At 34.7% G+C, this 19,658-nt stretch overlaps 1 protein-coding gene across 8 annotated transcripts in view; it reads right to left on the bottom strand.

Moving 5' to 3' along the window:
- Positions 1–2,338: 2,338 nt before the first annotated feature.
- LOC138332133 (septin-2B-like) overlaps positions 2,339–19,658 on the bottom strand; it is an 80,397-nt gene continuing 63,077 nt past the window's right edge. For 3 of the 8 annotated variants that reach the window (XM_069280116.1, XM_069280114.1, XM_069280110.1), the window contains exons 4-13: positions 19,193–19,316; positions 18,627–18,761; positions 18,171–18,288; positions 17,463–17,564; positions 14,472–14,617; positions 14,096–14,203; positions 13,162–13,197; positions 8,727–8,799; positions 8,306–8,434; positions 2,339–4,042 (exon numbers count right to left, since the gene is read on the bottom strand). In XM_069280116.1, the coding sequence (XP_069136217.1) occupies positions 8,321–8,434; positions 8,727–8,799; positions 13,162–13,197; positions 14,096–14,203; positions 14,472–14,617; positions 17,463–17,564; positions 18,171–18,288; positions 18,627–18,761; positions 19,193–19,316 (956 nt within the window). In that variant the 3' untranslated portion in view covers positions 2,339–4,042; positions 8,306–8,320. The remainder of the gene's footprint in view (positions 4,043–8,305; positions 8,435–8,726; positions 8,800–13,161; positions 13,198–14,095; positions 14,204–14,471; positions 14,618–17,462; positions 17,565–18,170; positions 18,289–18,626; positions 18,762–19,192; positions 19,317–19,658) is intronic. The other 5 variants (XM_069280118.1, XM_069280117.1, XM_069280111.1 and 2 more) reach the window with 4 other exon arrangements.

Raw genomic sequence — 19,658 nt, 5'->3', positions numbered from 1 at the left:
AGATGAGGGCAGACATCCAGAAGAGGATGGATTTCCCAGCAGAGGTGGCATAAACACGACATTGTATGTGTTGTGGCCCAGAAGCTCTACGCATGTAGTCGTGGTGGAACTAACCGTGCCATGGGAAGACAGGATTGAGAAAGCCAACAAACGAGGCAGCAAAACTACTGGCAGCTGGTGGTGGAATGAAAACAGCAAGGATGGAAGACATGATGCCTGATGGGTCTGATCAACCCAGCATCTGGTGCACCTCTGGAGGACGTCGTGGAAACTGGCGAGATGACTAAGGAAGGAGGATCCACCAGATGAGGGAACCAGCCAACATAGGATTGGAGTCATCCTGTGTATTCAAGGTCAGGGGATACAAATTTAATCTCAAAGGTAAGAGACTGTAATTGAATCATATGAAAATATTGAAAAAAGACATAAAATTAAATCTGAACACAAGGTCTTGTAGTTGTTGTTTATTAGATCTATACTTCCTTTGTCTTGTATTTTTTTTTATTAGATCTATACTTCCTTTGTTAAAATATGACTATTCTCTATTACCAGGTAATTCAAATCAAACATAACAAACGAAAATGTCTTGCATTTTGGATTAATTTCTTTATTACAATTTTGCAAATAGCAAAGATGAATATGGCTTATCAAAAAGAATAAATTTCCTAATATGGAAATACACATGTACATTCCCTTACAATTATGGTAATACACAATTTACATATTCCCTTATATGGTATTGATACACAACATACAAAAGTCTCCATTTGTTTGTGTAATATTGACAACAGATTTGACATCAAACGTTTTTAAATGTTAACCTTACATAAAACATATGACTCAGCTTATATTGGTAGGATTATTCCTACTTAACTTTATGATTGTGAAATAATGTTAACGTAGGTTATGCTGCCATCAAGCTTACACATTTACAGATGTTACCATGGCTACAGCACGGGTATATAACACAAGCAGCGTTCGCTGTAGGGACAAATTGCTTCAGTTTCTTCTACATTTACGTGCAAGCTAATCAAACACTGTTCATTTATAAAAGTTTTAATGCTGGAAATTGGACATCTGATTTTAAATGACTTTTCTGATGATACTATTCAGTGCAAAAATGAATCAAACAAGAAACAAAGACCATGGTTTTGTAGATTATATTCACAATCTAATGTCTATATTAATGATGTGATCAAGTGAAACAGAAACTCCAGCAAACCAAATCACACATCTACTGAGCATGAAGAACATTTGACACGTGGTCATCTCAAATGTAAAAGGAAAATTATTTATTAAATCTTTTGGAAAATATTTATCGTTTTTGATACATGGTCTAACTTAAGACTTACTTGATGTATGGTGATCTCTGCAGAGTTCTTTCTACATAGACAAGCAAAAAAGCAGTTTTATGCACAAAAGCTGAATGTATGATTATAATGGAATAAATTCAGGTTATATTTTTTCTCTCATTTGGTAAGCTACATACAATTTCTAGTTACTTTAACTTTTTTTCCAAAGCAGAAATTGACAAAAAGCTCGCCTTTGAAATCATAGCTTATCAAACTTAATTTCAAAAAATATTTTTATGTAAGTTTTCTAAAGTCAAGGATTAAATTTTGATAAATGTCTGAAAATTGTATTCATATACCTGGTACATGCAGCTGACTGATTTCTATTTTACATTAATTACAGAGTTTACAAGGTTGCATGATACTTTGGTAAGTAATTACAAATCTTCATGAATTCAGCTTTAAGCTCATTTCTACAGCAAAGCATTAACATAAAAGGATTTACAACTTTTCGCTGAAAACGGCTTTTGATTCTACAAATTGCTATGTTATTATGGATATACAATGTATATTTAAATGAGTTACTTTATCTAAATGCTAAAGATGATTATTATGCATAAATGTAAGATCTTTAAAATGGAAGGTAACATAACGGAGGAGTCAATTCTTGAGATTTATTGTCAATGTTCAGATTTTCCAGCTGTGTTCAAAATATCTTTAAAACATCCTTATAAAAAAATGTTCTTAAATCATTTTCTGAATTAAAGATTTATAAATCTTCAACACCTTTCATAGAAACTTTAAACATACTAAAACAGACATTGGTCAGACAAATCAATGTTCATCACACATCAAAAATGGCACTTATGTGAAAGCAAATCAGTTTATTGTGGAAAATAAATTTGAAGTACAAATTTACAAAGTTTCATTTTTTGGAAGGGGAAACTATAATCCATACAAAACCTTCATTGTTAAAAAATAAACAAAAGACAAGAATCTGGAAGAAATTGGGTACATTTTTACGCAGGAAGGTTACGGTTAAGAATCTGGAAGAAATTGGGTACATTTTTACGCAGGAAGGTTACGGTTAAGTTATTGCACATGTACTGATATTGATTATAGATTTCTCCTCATGTCTAAACATTGACCATTTACTGTAAACCAACTTATTTTCAGACTAACTTAATTTTGTGTGTTCATACCAGATGATACGTCTATTCAAATTTGTGACTAAGACTCTGATCTGTTGTATCTGTGCTTAAAACATTTTCACATTGATTTATTTTCTTGCGTTCAAAGTATGCTAAATGTAATGGCACACAAAAACAAGTTTGTTTACAGTTGATTAAACACTGACCTTTGATTTAATCAAAGGGACATTCAATCATTGCGTGAATCAAAATCTAACGAAAGTTTGAACAGGATTTATGTTTGCTTTGACGCTGACTACAAACAACAATCACACAACACATATACTCCTATCTACAAAACTGAGTTAGAACAACAGTTGGATAACAAACCACCAAGCATTTTCAAATTCTCTTATTTCATTGGTCAGATTAGGAAAAAAATTTGACCAATCACAAAGATGATAGCTTTGAATTTCAACAAATAAAATCACAGACTGATGGAAGTTGATATTTGGTGAATTTGAAACCAAGTGAAGTAATACTATTAGAAATAATAAGATACTATTGGAAACTATATAACTTTGTTAAAATTCATTAACCTTTAATAATATCTATACATATATATTCTATATCAGTTAAATAAATAAAATGTCATAAACTGTCCTATTTCTGATTTCATCAATCAAACAGGACTTTTTTTTAGAAAATATGTGAAATTTCCAAGGGACTTTATACAATATCTTTTTCTCTCACTATTGTCTAAAGAAATTGAGGATAATTATATGTTTAGCCAATAAAATCACAAATACATGTACTGAAGTGGATATTTTTCCTAATTTGTTCCCTTATTAAACTTCACACTCAAATTGTGGAAATAATGAATGACAAATTAAAACCTTTTTAAAGCATGTGATAACCTTAGTTGGCCCAGAAATAACAATTTGAAGCACCTACAATACTAGACTCTACATGACATGTTTTGGCATATTTCAATGTATAATGCTATTGACTGGAACTGCAAATAGTCAACTAAAAATAAATTTACAAACATTCAACATAATATCAACAAAATTGTCTCTAAATGGAAATATATGGTTTTGTAACACAGTTTTCCTAACAATCTTCTCCTTTATCTAACTCTTTCTATTACTATTTGACCTTCCATTTTTATTTTGATGATTCTCAAAACTTTACTAAATTTCAACAGTATTTTATGTGATTTTGACACCGTACATCAATCATACCTTGACTATGACATTTTCACTTCTGTACTCTACACTAAATATGATTAAATGACCAGTAATAATTGCACTGAGTTAAACAACTTGGTATTGGTTTTGTAGGAATACTTAGAGTTATCTCCCTTGACTTAACACACACAGCAGACGAGCAATGAAAAAGTATGATTGTCTACAAGGCAAGTCTCGGTAAAATGTCTCACAGCTCACGATCAAGCCACTCTTATAGCTCCCAAATATACAGGTCTCTGATTGGTGATGCCAGATAAAACACTTCAGTCGGCTGAAGTTATAGATCCTGTTCTCAGCTGGAGTTATTGCCTCTTGCTGCATATCAGCATTTGACGTCAGATGTTGATGGTCAACGAGTACAATTGAAACCCTGAAACAGTATAATCAGTTAAATGTTACGTCAAGGTATCTTGTAAATAAATTGTATTCATGACTAAACCATTTCTTTGATAATTAATCTTGCATTCCACTTAACCTAAAACATGAGCTGGGACCAGTAATTTTTTGGTTGGTTGATGAGGTTAGCCTCAGGGTCATTTAAGGACAAGTTCCTGTGTACGTGGTGTGTTGAGTGTGTTAAGTGTCTGTATATTTTGGGAGACTACAGTATGTTTTTCCTATGTACGTGGTGTGTTGAGTGTGTTAAGTGTCTGTATATTTTGGGAGACTACAGTATGTTTTTCCTATGTACGTGGTGTGTTGAGTGTGTTAAGTGTCTGTATATTTTGGGAGACTACAGTATGTTTTTCCTATGTACGTGGTGTGTTGAGTGTGTTAAGTGTCTGTATATTTTAGGAGACTACAGTATGTTTTTCCTATGTACGTGGTGTGTTGAGTGTGTTAAGTGTCTGTATATTTTGGGAGAGACTACAGTATGTTTTTCCTATGTACGTGGTGTGTTGAGTGTATTAAGTGTCTGTATATTTTGGGAGACTACAGTATGTTTTTCCTATGTACGTGGTGTGTTGAGTGTGTTAAGTGTCTGTATATTTTGGGAGACTACAGTATGTTTTTCCTATGTACGTGGTGTGTTGAGTGTGTTAAGTGTCTGTATATTTTGGGAGACTACAGTATGTTTTTCCTATGTACGTGGTGTGTTGAGTGTGTTAAGTGTCTGTATATTTTGGGAGACTACAGTATGTTTTTCCTATGTACGTGGTGTGTTGAGTGTATTAAGTGTCTGTATATTTTGGGAGACTACAGTATGTTTTTCCTATGTACGTGGTGTGTTGAGTGTGTTAAGTGTCTGTATATTTTGGGAGACTACAGTATGTTTTTCCTATGTACGTGGTGTGTTGAGTGTGTTAAGTGTCTGTATATTTTGGGAGACTACAGTATGTTTTTCCTATGTAAGTGGTGTGTTGAGTGTATTAAGTGTCTGTATATTTTGGGAGAATACAGTATGTTTTTCCTATGTACGTGGTGTGTTGAGTGTGTTAAGTGTCTGTATATTTTGGGAGACTACAGTATGTTTTTCCTATGTACGTGGTGTGTTGAGTGTGTTAAGTGTCTGTATATTTTGGGAGATACAGTATGTTTTTCCTATGTACGTGGTGTGTTGAGTGTGTTAAGTGTCTGTATATTTTGGAACCAGTATGTTTTTCCTATGTACGTGGTGTGTTGAGTGTGTTAAGTGTCTGTATATTTTTTAGACTACAGTATGTTTTTCCTATGTACGTGGTGTGTTGAGTGTATTAAGTGTCTGTATATTTTGGGAGACTACAGTATGTTTTTCCTATGTACGTGGTGTGTTGAGTGTGTTAAGTGTCTGTATATTTTGGGAGACTACAGTATGTTTTTCCTATGTACGTGGTGTGTTGAGTGTGTTAAGTGTCTGTATATTTTGGGAGACTACAGTATGTTTTTCCTATGTACGTGGTGTGTTGAGTGTGTTAAGTGTCTGTATATTTTGGGAGACTACAGTATGTTTTTCCTATGTACGTGGTGTGTTGAGTGTGTTAAGTGTCTGTATATTTTGGGAGACTACAGTATGTTTTTTCCTATGTACTGGTGTGTTGAGTGTATTAAGTGTCTGTATATTTTGGGAGACTACAGTATGTTTTTCCTATGTACGTGGTGTGTTGAGTGTATTAAGTGTCTGTATATTTTGGGAGACTACAGTATGTTTTTCCTATGTACGTGGTGTGTTGAGTGTGTTAAGTGTCTGTATATTTTGGGAGACTACAGTATGTTTTTCCTATGTACGTGGTGTGTTGAGTGTGTTAAGTGTCTGTATATTTTGGGAGACTACAGTATGTTTTTCCTATGTACGTGGTGTGTTGAGTGTGTTAAGTGTCTGTATATTTTGGGAGACTACAGTATGTTTTTCCTATGTACGTGGTGTGTTGAGTGTGTTAAGTGTCTGTATATTTTGGGAGACTACAGTATGTTTTTCCTATGTACGTGGTGTGTTGAGTGTATTAAGTGTCTGTATATTTTGGGAGACTACAGTATGTTTTTCCTATGTACGTGGTGTGTTGAGTGTGTTAAGTGTCTGTATATTTTGGGAGACTACAGTATGTTTTTCCTATGTAAGTGGTGTGTTGAGTGTATTAAGTGTCTGTGTATTTTGGGAGACTACAGTATGTTTTTCCTATGTACGTGGTGTGTTGAGTGTGTTAAGTGTCTGTATATTTTGGGAGACTACAGTATGTTTTTCCTATGTACGTGGTGTGTTGAGTGTGTTAAGTGTCTGTATATTTTGGGAGACTACAGTATGTTTTTCCTATGTACGTGGTGTGTTGAGTGTGTTAAGTGTCTGTATATTTTGGGAGACTACAGTATGTTTTTCCTATGTACGTGGTGTGTTGAGTGTGTTAAGTGTCTGTATATTTTGGGAGACTACAGTATGTTTTTCCTATGTACGTGGTGTGTTGAGTGTGTTAAGTGTCTGTATATTTTGGGAGACTACAGTATGTTTTTCCTATGTACGTGGTGTGTTGAGTGTTTAAGTGTCTGTATATTTTGGGAGACTACAGTATGTTTTTTCCTATGTACGTGGTGTGTTGAGTGTATTAAGTGTCTGTATATTTTGGGAGACTACAGTATGTTTTTCCTATGTACGTGGTGTGTTGAGTGTGTTAAGTGTCTGTATATTTTGGGAGACTACAGTATGTTTTTCCTATGTACGTGGTGTGTTGAGTGTGTTAAGTGTCTGTATATTTTGGGAGACTACAGTATGTTTTTCCTATGTACGTGGTGTGTTGAGTGTGTTAAGTGTCTGTATATTTTGGGAGAATACAGTATGTTTTTCCTATGTACGTGGTGTGTTGAGTGTGTTTAAGTGTCTGTATATTTTGGGAGACTACAGTATGTTTTTCCTATGTACGTGGTGTGTTGAGTGTGTTAAGTGTCTGTATATTTTGGGAGACTACAGTATGTTTTTCCTATGTACGTGGTGTGTTGAGTGTTGTTAAGTGTCTGTATATTTTGGGAGACTACAGTATGTTTTTCCTATGTACGTGGTGTGTTGAGTGTGTTAAGTGTCTGTATATTTTGGGAGACTACAGTATGTTTTTCCTATGTACGTGGTGTGTTGAGTGTGTTAAGTGTCTGTATATTTTGGGAGACTACAGTATGTTTTTCCTATGTACGTGGTGTGTTGAGTGTGTTAAGTGTCTGTATATTTTGGGAGAATACAGTATGTTTTTCCTATGTACGTGGTGTGTTGAGTGTGTTAAGTGTCTGTATATTTTGGGAGACTACAGTATGTTTTTCCTATGTACGTGGTGTGTTGAGTGTGTTTAAGTGTCTGTATATTTTGGGAGACTACAGTATGTTTTTCCTATGTACGTGGTGTGTTGAGTGTATATAAGTGTCTGTATATTTTGGGAGACTACAGTATGTTTTTCCTATGTACGTGGTGTGTTGAGTGTGTTAAGTGTCTGTATATTTTGGGAGACTACAGTATGTTTTTCCTATGTACGTGGTGTGTTGAGTGTGTTAAGTGTCTGTATATTTTGGGAGACTACAGTATGTTTTTCCTATGTAACGTGGTGTGTTGAGTGTGTTAAGTGTCTGTATATTTTGGGAGACTACAGTATGTTTTTCCTATGTACGTGGTGTGTTGAGTGTATTAAGTGTCTGTATATTTTGGGAGACTACAGTATGTTTTTCCTATGTACGTGGTGTGTTGAGTGTGTTAAGTGTCTGTATATTTTGGGAGACTACAGTATGTTTTTCCTATGTACTTGGTGTGTTGAGTGTATTAAGTGTCTGTGTATTTTGGGAGACTACAGTATGTTTTTCCTGTGTACGTGGTGTGTTGAGTGTGTTAAGTGTCTGTATATTTTGGGAGACTACAGTATGTTTTTCCTATGTACGTGGTGTGTTGAGTGTGTTAAGTGTCTGTATATTTTGGGAGACTACAGTATGTTTTTCCTATGTACGTGGTGTGTTGAGTGTATAAGTGTCAGTGTATTTTGGGAGACTACAGTATGTTTTTCCTATGTACGTGGTGTGTGAGTGTATTAAGTGTCCTCTATTTTGGGAGACTACAGTATTTTTTCTATGTACGTGGTGTGTTGATCAGTTACTACCTTGGTTGTATATTTGGAGACTACAGTAAACCAGTAACATCAGTTACTACTTATTGGTATAACATTAACTTAAAAACACACTGATCATATCCTACCTGAGTTTTTATGGCCTATACATCATGTGATTTCACCCCACCATTTTGGGCTTTCTGCGGAGTTCCTCCGTGTTTTTGTGCGTCCATTTCAGCCTGCATGCGAGCCAACATCTCCTGCATCTTACGTAGCTATGACAACAGAGTACAAGTTACTATTAATATGGCACCAAAAATGTTTTATAGTGATTTTAACAATACCTGCATCAACTTGTATTAAACTCAATAACAAACTTGAAATTTGAAATTTTAATTTTGAATGCAAGAACTAAAATTTTCAAGAAAACAGATATTGAAATTAAATAGTCTTAGAACATAATTATTAAAATGCTACCCTCCCCAATGGAGAAGACAGACAATGTTCAATTTAAGCAAATATCTAGAAATCAATAACAAAGTATCGGCAGAGAGATTTTTCGCGTACCTCAGCCTCTTTTTCCACCAACTGTTTCTCACGGTCTGTTAACTCCTGGGCCTGACTCTCAGGTCTACGTTTACTGTAACATAGAAATCACAAACCGTGAAGGAACCATCTTACAGATATACCAGGTATGTCATGTCATTAGAAAAGGTCGTTAGCTAGGTCAAGGTCAATCAGACCAATCTCACGCATCAAACATCTTTTTCAAGACATAGCTCACAAGACTGTTGCAGCATACACATTAACACCAATGTACAGTATGTTTCTCTTCCTAATTTAATTTATGATTAAAAACTTGTCCATTAATTTGCTAAGAAAATAGATAACTTAAGAAAGCAAATCAAACACTTGCTATTTGCCATTTATATGTCACTCAAACCTCAATTCATTATTTGAGATGATTTTCAACTTTTATATTGTCATCTGTAAGAATTAATTAAAATCTGTGTATAATCTAATACTGGTCATTGATATTTTTGTAGCAGATGTGCATGTGTATAATGCAAAAAAAGTGTTGAGAACATTGTGGCCAAAGCTAGGGTCATAGTTTTTAATGAAATATTGCTTTTGTATTATTGTGACAGTCATCATTGAAGAAAAAATTATCGCCATTTGAAACAGAAAATGATTTCCTGAATATCTATGAATTGCTAAGGTGCCAAAGGAGATTACAGGTAAGTTTACAGGTAAGTTTTTTTTTTTTTTTATACTGAGTGTTGGAATGAAAGCTCCTGGTTCAAATATAAAATGTGCTACAAAATAAAGGCTCTTTTTGCAGGTTACAGATATTGACATGCAGGAGTTGATGGAAATATAAAGATGTTTTTAGATATTATAAAGTCAGAAAACATAATAGATTTCCTTTTTGCTGAATAAGATATTTGTATAACCACACATACACGTATATTTTATATCACACAACAAATATCTAAATCTCTGTTGTTAGAACAAACTGGTTTTATTATATTGAAATTCCAGGTACATTTATTCATGCATATTCATATCATGCAACGACAGACACGCCCTCTAATTCTCCCATTAAAGCTCCACCCCTTATTACTGGGAGTCATTAAACTTGATATAACTTAAGTAAATTTAAAGCATCATTATAAATATCATGTCAAAAATGATCAATATTACAAATTATAGAAAATAAAAACTTTAAAGAAATTAAATACAAATTAAATCCAGATTGTAACATGACATTAAACTCTGTTATCAACCACCAACACCCAATCTATGTATACCAACAACCTTCTATTGACAAGCTGCTACCATTTTACATTGTAAGAGTTGTTTCCCTTACATATAGAATCCTCAAACTCATTCACAGATACGATTTATATAAGTTTTATTTCATTTCTACTAATATTTTTACATTAATCCAATCAAATTTATAAAGAAATATTTATATTTACATTAATTCAATTTCATTTAATCTCAATTACATATCTCTCTCCAAGATTAATCTTAATCTATCCTCGCGTTTAATCCATTTTATACTTCTGTCTCTAAGATCAATTACATTAAGATTATTCATTAGTCTACTCATTAGTCTAAATTAATATTTACCCCTAGAGATGAATTAAATTCCAATTAATTGTTGAACTCTCTACTGTTATTATTCCCTCTACCACTTACCGTTTAATAGTACAGAGGAAGTTCATAGAGATACCACTATTAGGTTACCCAGGGTGTGGTTGGTCAATCAGATGTATTGGGTACAAAGAGGGGGTTTGTTGGGAACACATAGGCAGTAACATAGATAGGATTTACATACATACTACAGATCGCACATGCTTACCGTGAAATGTGGCAGGAGCGAAAAAGGTAGGAGAAAAAAAACAAAGAGAAAAGGTGTTTACAATCAAAGACAAAATATAGCTCTCGTTGTAAACTTAAAATGTTTAATAGCTAATTCATGGAAAATATTCATCACCATATTTAACTACTCAGGCAGGAATTAGGTAGGAAGCTAAGTTGGAACTGGCTGCTAAACTCCTAGAATTGTCACTATAAATATCCTAATGCAGCTACATTATTTTATTCTGTCTTTCCATATTACCGAGTTATCTCCCATGCAGGTAGATATCCATTGTAACTGTTATCTTGAAAGCAAAACTGACATTGTTTTCCTTGAAAATTATGATGTTACGCTCACAAACACATGACATCACAATCAATACCTACCTGCAAGGGCAGATAACTCTGTATTATACAAATGCAGAATATTGGCAGGAAGCTACTACATTGGTTTAACTATCGTAACTACAGCAGATCATGAGCTTAGACTGTGGCTAAATATTGAATCTAAAATACTATTGGCTCCATCTGGTAGGGGAAAAATAACATCTTAACTGTCTTGAAAGCTTAAGAATATCAACAGTAGGGTGAGCTGATAACACATTGCATGTAAAACAAACAAGGTATATATCTCAGGGATAAACAACAATAAACTAAACACTTTGTGATAGGCTATAAAATGCTGCAAAGGAAAACAAATTAACAAATTAAATAAAACAATTGTGCTTTGGAAAAAAATTAATATCAACAACCGGTATATATAAGTGAGAAAGTGAAGAGTGATATGGCCCCAGATATCTTCAGTATTGTACAGTAGTAGATCTATATATGTTGTTGTATATTGACATATAGCATAAATATTATTGAGTATTTGAGAAGTTTGAAAACTAGAATCAACCTGCTAAGCTTCTCCAATAGAGAAATTCGACTGAAAAACAAAGTCATTGTAAATGAAACATTTTCACTGCAACTGCGTCGTAAAAACAAGAGAAAAAAAAGGTTATACAATAGTTAAAACATATTTAGATTTCTTTTCAACTATCTTCCGTGGATAACCAGGGAAATTCCTAGTGCAGTGTAAAGTTATTCTATTTGTATTTAATAGTTTTGAATACATATATAGGCTCTATATAAAAATAGCTCCATAAAACCCTCGAGAGGAAGCCTAAAAGCAGTAGGTTTACCATATAGCTAACTACTATACATATCCTGGGCTCCAGTTAATACAAGCTCGATTACAAATCACACTCTTGGTCAAAGAATTAAAATCTTCAATTAAGTAAAGCATGAGGCAGCATATGAAATCATCATTTTTACCTTCTTTTTTATATGATATATTTAATTGTGGCTAATAATTATTGTCACAAATGCATATAAATATAAACAGAGCATTGTCTATCGTGATATACTGAATAGTACTGTTTGGAAGCTAAACTTTCTAATTATACAGAGTAAATCAAACACATGGTTATAAATGTATCACTGCATTCATATCATACAGGGAGAATGAATAAAAAGGCTAAATTTGTCCTACAAATAATTGGTACATCAATTATATTTTTGCATGAAATGCATCAATTCACATACACATACCATTTCATATATTGAGATAATATAAAGTAAAATTCTTCACATCAGTCTATATAAACATGAAAACTTACATTCAACTAAAATCATATAGCAATATGTATATAATATAGAACACAAAATCTGTATGACAAGCACGGCCATCCATCATCTGATATGTACAGGGATTTCTATACATGATTGTGGAGAGGAAGGTGTCTTAGTGGGAACACATATTATAGCGGAGGTCATTGTCCTGATTTGTTTTTTGATATCTTTCTCTTGCATCCTACATCAAAATTGCTAAAACAATTCAGGACATGTAAAATGAATTTTAATTAAATTATGAAATTATTTCTTTGGAATTGTAAATCAGGGAAAATCGCAAAAACAACATGCAGGTGCGAAGGCGCCAGGTATGGCTTGATGAAATGCAAAAAACTGATTATGTCACTTATGTGGCCAAAGGTTTTCTTTTAACAATCGTGAAAATTATTATATATTTTTAAATCTTGTCGTATGATTGATAAGCAAACAAATTAAATTCTGAAAATGCAAATGTTAGACCGATCTGGAGATTGATTCTTACAATTAATTCTTTAATCTGCATTTTACAAAAGCAAAAGTAATTTTTTTTTTTGAAAATTTTTGTGATAAAAGTACAATTATTTAACATACATGAGAGATGTTTTTCTTTCCTTTTTAAAGAAATACCATGGATGTGATTTTTACAGAAGGTGTAAGAAAACCTTTGACAGTGACCTCTCTATAGAGAAGATGCTGTATATCGTTATCAGTTCTCAATCTGTACACAACATCAGCGAGAAAACTGCAGATTATAAACATTTCCTCTTTCAATTTGAAATGGTGAATCTTTCTTTTCTCATTCTTTTTAGCCAGTTTGCTGTAGTTTCTTTCTTCAAATAATTTTCACATATATATATGTGTATAATATAAAATTTGATGAGATTTTAGACTCATTGATTTGCTGATGTAGACATAGTACAGAATGTGACCTTTATTACATGGACATGTTAGAGTCACGCAAAAAAAAGAAAATGACACGTACTCTTGAGCATCAATCTCGTCCCCTCGCACTACCCTTCTGTAAGAAACGTGGCACGCCAATCAAACATGTCTAAACCTAAAGTTATCGCCACACAAAACTCAACAATACAGTGTTCTCATGTGTAAACTGAAAGTTATAACCACACAAAATTCAACAATACAGTGTTCTTTTTATCATTTTATAAACCATTTGATAATGGATTTTATTCATATCTAAATTGATTTGCATGGTCCTTAATTTGTTGCATTTTTTAGCATGCGAACCGCGAAAATAACTCGCCGTGGAAATAACTTGGTTTATAATAACCTTCACATTCCATATATAAGAGTTGACAGGTATGATCTCATGAAAATAACAATATAATGTAAAGTTGAACTTTTAAGGTTCTTGCAAGGTAAAAAAATTTCAATTTGAAGTATTCTGTTTCTTCTTTGAAAAAAATTGGTGATAAAAAGAACACACAAACAAGGTTAAAATTGTCACACCCTGTAAAAAATAATTGATGAGAAACTTTACAATGATATTAGGAATGTCAATAACGTCAGGGAAATGAATGGATGATCTGATGTGGTATTCTACGGGCAATGAGGGAGTATTCTAAAGGTAGAAATCATTAGAAAAAGATATGGATGAAATATCTATTAACTAGCCTACAGGAGGTTACGGAGAATTTAATGTTCTACAGGGAAATAAATTATCAAAAAAAAACATGTGAAAAAAAGCTAGCAGGCTGAACAATTGTGAATATATTTAACAAAGGGATAAAATCACATCACAGAATCGAACAAGACATACAGAGTTAAAAAAAAAACCATGAAGAATATGGAAATGATGACAATAGCAAGCCTCATGTTTCTGCAATACTGGACTCATAAGTAAAATGAGCCTATAATTTACCAGAAGAACATGATTATCTATAAAGCTTTGCCCATACCTGACTGTCTTCTTTGCTGCAGCACCGCCACCCTCAGCAAGTTTTTCAGCTCGGAAGTTCTCATAATGCACTTCTTGCGTTACTTCCTGTAGGTCCTGCATATGTGTACTGTGCAGAAAAAGAATTTCATTCAAATCACAAAATGATTATTGTTAAATAGATTAAGAAATATGACACTATTAACATTGACTATTGACTGATAATGTAGGTAGACACTGAAGTATATCAAATCACGTGTGATATTCAATGAAGATTAACCAAAATATGGAAAATACAATAAAAACTTCATATCAGTAGTATCTGTCTAAAAAATTGCAATAAACTCTAGTCTGATTGGTCTATAAAAGTTAAAATAACCAATCACACAAGTACTTACATCAGCATTGTTCTAAGTTTGATGAAGTCACAGTGTTCTGGGTTTTCCACCTCTACTACTCCCCAAGGATACATGCGACCTCTGACCTTTCGACCTTTGACCTCTATTACTGTATTGGCCCCAATAACTGCAAAAGGCACTGCTTCCTGGAAAAGGAAAGAAAACAATTTTTAGCAATGGAATTATTCTATTTCTTAAAATATTTTTCTCTTGCTTTTATCACTTCAAGTTTTAGCATGTTTAATGGTGACACTGATCGCTATGGTTACCTTGAGTTGATGACACTAATTGCTATGGTTACCTTGAGTTGTTGACACTAATCGCTATGGTTACCTTGAGTTGGTGACACTGATCGCTATGGTTACCTTGAGTTGTGACACTGATCGCTATGTTGGGTTGACACTGCTATGGTTACTTGAGTGGACCGCTATGGTTACCTTGAGTTGGGGACACTGATCGCTATGATCGTATGGTTACCTTGAGTTGGGACACTATGCTATGTACCTTGAGTTGCACTAAGCTTGATCACTGATCGCTATGGTTACCTTGAGTTGAGTAACATGGTGACCTATGGTTACTTTGATTTGACACATGATCGCTATGGTTACCTTGAGTTGGCACATGATCGCTATGGTTACCTTGAGTTGGGACACTGATCACTATGGTTACCTTGAGTTTGGCACGATCACTATGGTTACCTTGAGTTGGACACTGATCTATGTTCCTTGAGTTGGCTACATTGATCACTTGGTACCTTGATTGGCGACACTGATCGCTATGTTACCTTAGTTGGCCACACTGATCGCTATGGTTACCTTGAGTTGGCTACATTGATCACTTGAGTACCTTGAGTTGGCGCACTGATCGATATCATATGATGTTACCTTGAGTTGGCTACATTGATCACTATGGTTACTTAGTTGGCCACACTGATCGCTATGGTTACCTTGAGTTGGCTACATTGATCACTATGGTTACCTTTAGTTGGCACACTGATCGCTATGGTTACCTTGAGTTGGCTACATTGATCACTATGGTTACCTTGAGTTGGCTACATTGATCGCTATGGTTACCTTGAGTTGGCTACATTGATCACTATGGTTACCTTGAGTTGGCTACATTGATCACTATGGTTACCTTGAGTTGGCTACATTGATTGCTATGGTTACCTTGAGTTGGCTACATTGATCACTATGGTTACCTTGAGTTGGCTACATTGATTGCTATGGTTACCTTGAGTTGGCGACACTGAGGCTTTTGGTTACCTTGAGTTGGCCACACTGATCGTTATGTTTCCTTGAGTTGGCTACATTGATCACTATGGTTACCTTAGTTGGCCACACTGATCGCTATGAGTTACTTGATCACTTGAGTTAGCTACATTGATCACTATGGTTACCTTGAGTTAGCTACATTGATCACTATGGTTACCTTGAGTTGGCGACACTGAGGCTATGGTTACCTTGAGTTGGCCACACTGATCGTTATGTTTCCTTGAGTTGGCTACATTGATCACTATGGTTACCTTTAGTTGGCGACACTGATCACTATGGTTACCTTGAGTTGGTGACACTGATCGCTATGGTTACCTTGAGTTAGCTACATTGATCACTATGGTTACCTTGAGTTAGCTACACTGATCACTATGGTTACCTTGAGTTGGCCACACTGATCACTATGGTTACCTTGAGTTGCCTACACTAATCATTATGGTTACCTTTAGTTGGCCACACTGATCGCTATGGTTACCTTGAGTTGGTGACACTGATCATTATGGTTACCTTGAGTTAGCTACATTGATCACTATGGTTACCTTGAGTTAGCTACATTGATCACTATGGTTACCTTGAGTTGGCTACATTGATCACTATGGTTACCTTGAGTTGGCTACACTGATTGCTATGGTTACCTTGAGTTGGCTACATTGATCACTATGGTTACCTTGAGTTGGCTGATCGCTATGGTTACCTTGAGTTAGCTACATTGATCACATGGTTACCTTGAGTTGGCGACACTGATCGCTATGGTTACCTTGAGTTGGTGACACTGATCACTATGGTTACCTTGAGTTGGCTACATTGATCACTATGGTTACCTTGAGTTGGCCACACTGATCGCTATGGTTACCTTGAGTTAGCTACATTGATCACTATGGTTACCTTGAGTTGGCGACACTGATCGCTATGGTTACCTTGAGTTGGCTACATTGATCACTATGGTTACCTTGAGTTGGCGACACTGATCGCTATGGTTACCTTGAGTTGGCTACATTGATCACTTTGAGTACCTTGAGTTGGCGACACTGATCGCTATGGTTACCTTGAGTTGGCTACATTGATCACTATGAGTACCTTGAGTTGGCGACACTGTTCACTATGGTTACCTTGAGTTGGCTACATTGATTGCTATGGTTACCTTGAGTTAGCTACATTGATCACTATGGTTACCTTGAGTTGGCGACACTGATCACTATGGTTACCTTGAGTTGGCCACACTGATCGCTATGGTTACCTTGAGTTGGCTACATTGATCACTATGGTTACCTTGAGTTGGCTACATTGATCACTATGGTTACCTTGAGTTGGCTACATTGATCACTATGGTTACCTTGAGTTGGCTACATTGATTGCTATGGTTACCTTGAGTTGGCTACATTGATCACTATGGTTACCTTGAGTTGGCCACACTGATCGCTATGGTTACCTTGAGTTAGCTACATTGATCACTATGGTTACCTTGAGTTGGCTACATTGATCGCTATGGTTACCTTGAGTTAGCTACATTGATCACTATGGTTACCTTGAGTTGGTGACACTGATCGCTATGGTTACCTTGAGTTAGCTACATTGATCACTATGGTTACCTTGAGTTGGCGACACTGATCGCTATGGTTACCTTGAGTTAGCTACATTGATCACTATGGTTACCTTGAGTTGGCGACACTGATCGCTATGGTTACCTTGAGTTAGCTACATTGATCACTATGGTTACCTTGAGTTGGCGACACTGTTCCCGATAGTCCTCATCTTCGTCAGAGTCACAGTCAGGCAGTGGGTAAATACTGATTCCATGTTCATCTATTTGGTCCATCACCTTCAGGAAAGGATTTCTGATTAGACTTTATATTGTAAATATATATATTTATATATGATATCTTAAATAAATGTTTATTTCATATGAGATTTTATGAAATTAGTCTTCAAAAATTTTATTTTGAGAGTCTTTTGAGAGTTTCTTATCTCAATAAACACAGTTTCATAATTCAATGAACACAAATTCAAGATAATTTTTATCACATGACTACAACATCCAACCTTTCAAAAGAATCTCAATATCAAAATTTGTTGCAAAAATCCAGCCAAAGGCCACCACTTTATCTTGACATCCTTGAATCATGACGTCACATCATTGTTTATTGACATCAAGCCATGCTGATACAGTCAATGAAAAGTGCTCCAGGTTATATTACACTAAAGTCATATGTAATGATGTTACAGGAGTGAATTCACTAGATCTCAGGAAGACTACCTGGGTTTATTCAACATATCTAGAAATACAGTATATGGTATCACTAATTACTTTTTCAGTTTTTCTGCTGATATTGTGTTACTTGTCTAATGGACAGTGTTAATGTGCCAAGTGAAGCATGAAGAAAACTACTTTTATTTCTGTTTATTTTTATTTCAAATTGTATTGTACCTTTTTCTTGAGAGAGAACACTTCCTGTAGTGTGAGGGTGTCAGCCTTGGCAATCACCGGTACAATGTTGACTTTGTTGTGAACGGCCTTCATAAACGCCACATCTAGGGGGCGCAATCTGCTCGTTGAGAAAAATGAATTTAAGTTTTATACAAATTATCTCCCCTTACACTGCTGACTAAATTAAGGATTTTTTTTGCTCAACACTTTCAAAGAGAAGGGTTATTAATATTTCATCATAGAAAAGTAATGCTAGAAACCAAGACACCGGTATACAGGCATACATATCAAATAACTTTTACATAACAGTATAGAAATTAATGTATCACAACCTGAATGTTTTAATCTATTGAAAGGATGTAAGAAGTGTGGCATATGTTGCATTTACCTAGGTGTTTGAACTTTCTATGACCTTGAACTACCCATGACCTTGACCTACATGTGACCTTGACTTACCCATGACCTGAGGGGTTGATGAAATAGAAGCAGCAGTGGACTCGGTTATCGATGATGTGGCGTCGGTTAAGACCACTCTCGTCCTGTAGGTATCGCTCAAACTGGTCATCAACATACTGGATGATTGGTTTAAAACTGTAATAAAGCAATATTACAAGATTACATGTATAAACTTTGTTTATCTTGTCTTTTTGTCAAGCCATTTTGGCAAAATTTTAGAAAATTTTCAACATTTTTTTCAATATCATCGAATAATATCAAATTAAATTATGAAACAGCAAGCATTAGGGGCTGTACATATTTTAAGTAAGATGTAAGCCTCAAACTGTGTGCCTTCCACTGTGTAATGTACCTTATATAACTGACTGTTTATATCTTATATCCTTACCTCATTTTCTATTTATTTCAAGAATTATTGATAACCACAGTATCTACTATATGAAATAAATCCTTAAGTATACATATTATTGACTAGCATCTAGACTGAATTCTCCAGCATTAGATACCAGGTAATACAATATCTGTTCTACTACTACTGAAACCATATCCTTTGACAGACCCCTCACCAGTCACTAGAGTTGAGGGAATCCCCGAAGCCTGGGGTGTCCACTACTGTAAGTCTGAGCTTTACTCCTCTCTCCTCGATCTCTACTGTGGACGCGTCAATTTTTACCGTCTGTTTAATTTTCTCTGAAAAAAAAATTGAAAATGCAATTAAGAAACAAAAGATCTACTTTGTACCTATTGTTTACATTGATGCTGTACCTACATATGATATCTACTTAAGTCTGGAAATGTTTCAAATAAATCTCGGATATTTTAATTGATTTTATAAAATATGGAAAATGTCAATTATTTGTGTCAGTAATAAAGACTTACAGGTAAGACCTTCAATTCACGGTAAGGTGAAGCCAAATTTACCTTTAATCTTTGCTTAATAATAATATGAACACAAAATCAATTTTGAAGAATTTCAAACTGATCGAAACAAAGAACTATATTAAAGCAATAAACTAATACTAGCAGTGCTAA

Source organism: Argopecten irradians, chromosome 9 (genome assembly GCF_041381155.1).
Source record: "Argopecten irradians isolate NY chromosome 9, Ai_NY, whole genome shotgun sequence".
Taxonomy (NCBI): Eukaryota; Metazoa; Mollusca; class Bivalvia; order Pectinida; family Pectinidae; genus Argopecten; species Argopecten irradians.
Note: the sequence above shows the minus strand (reverse complement) of the source record. Positions and strands in the feature narration are given on the sequence as shown.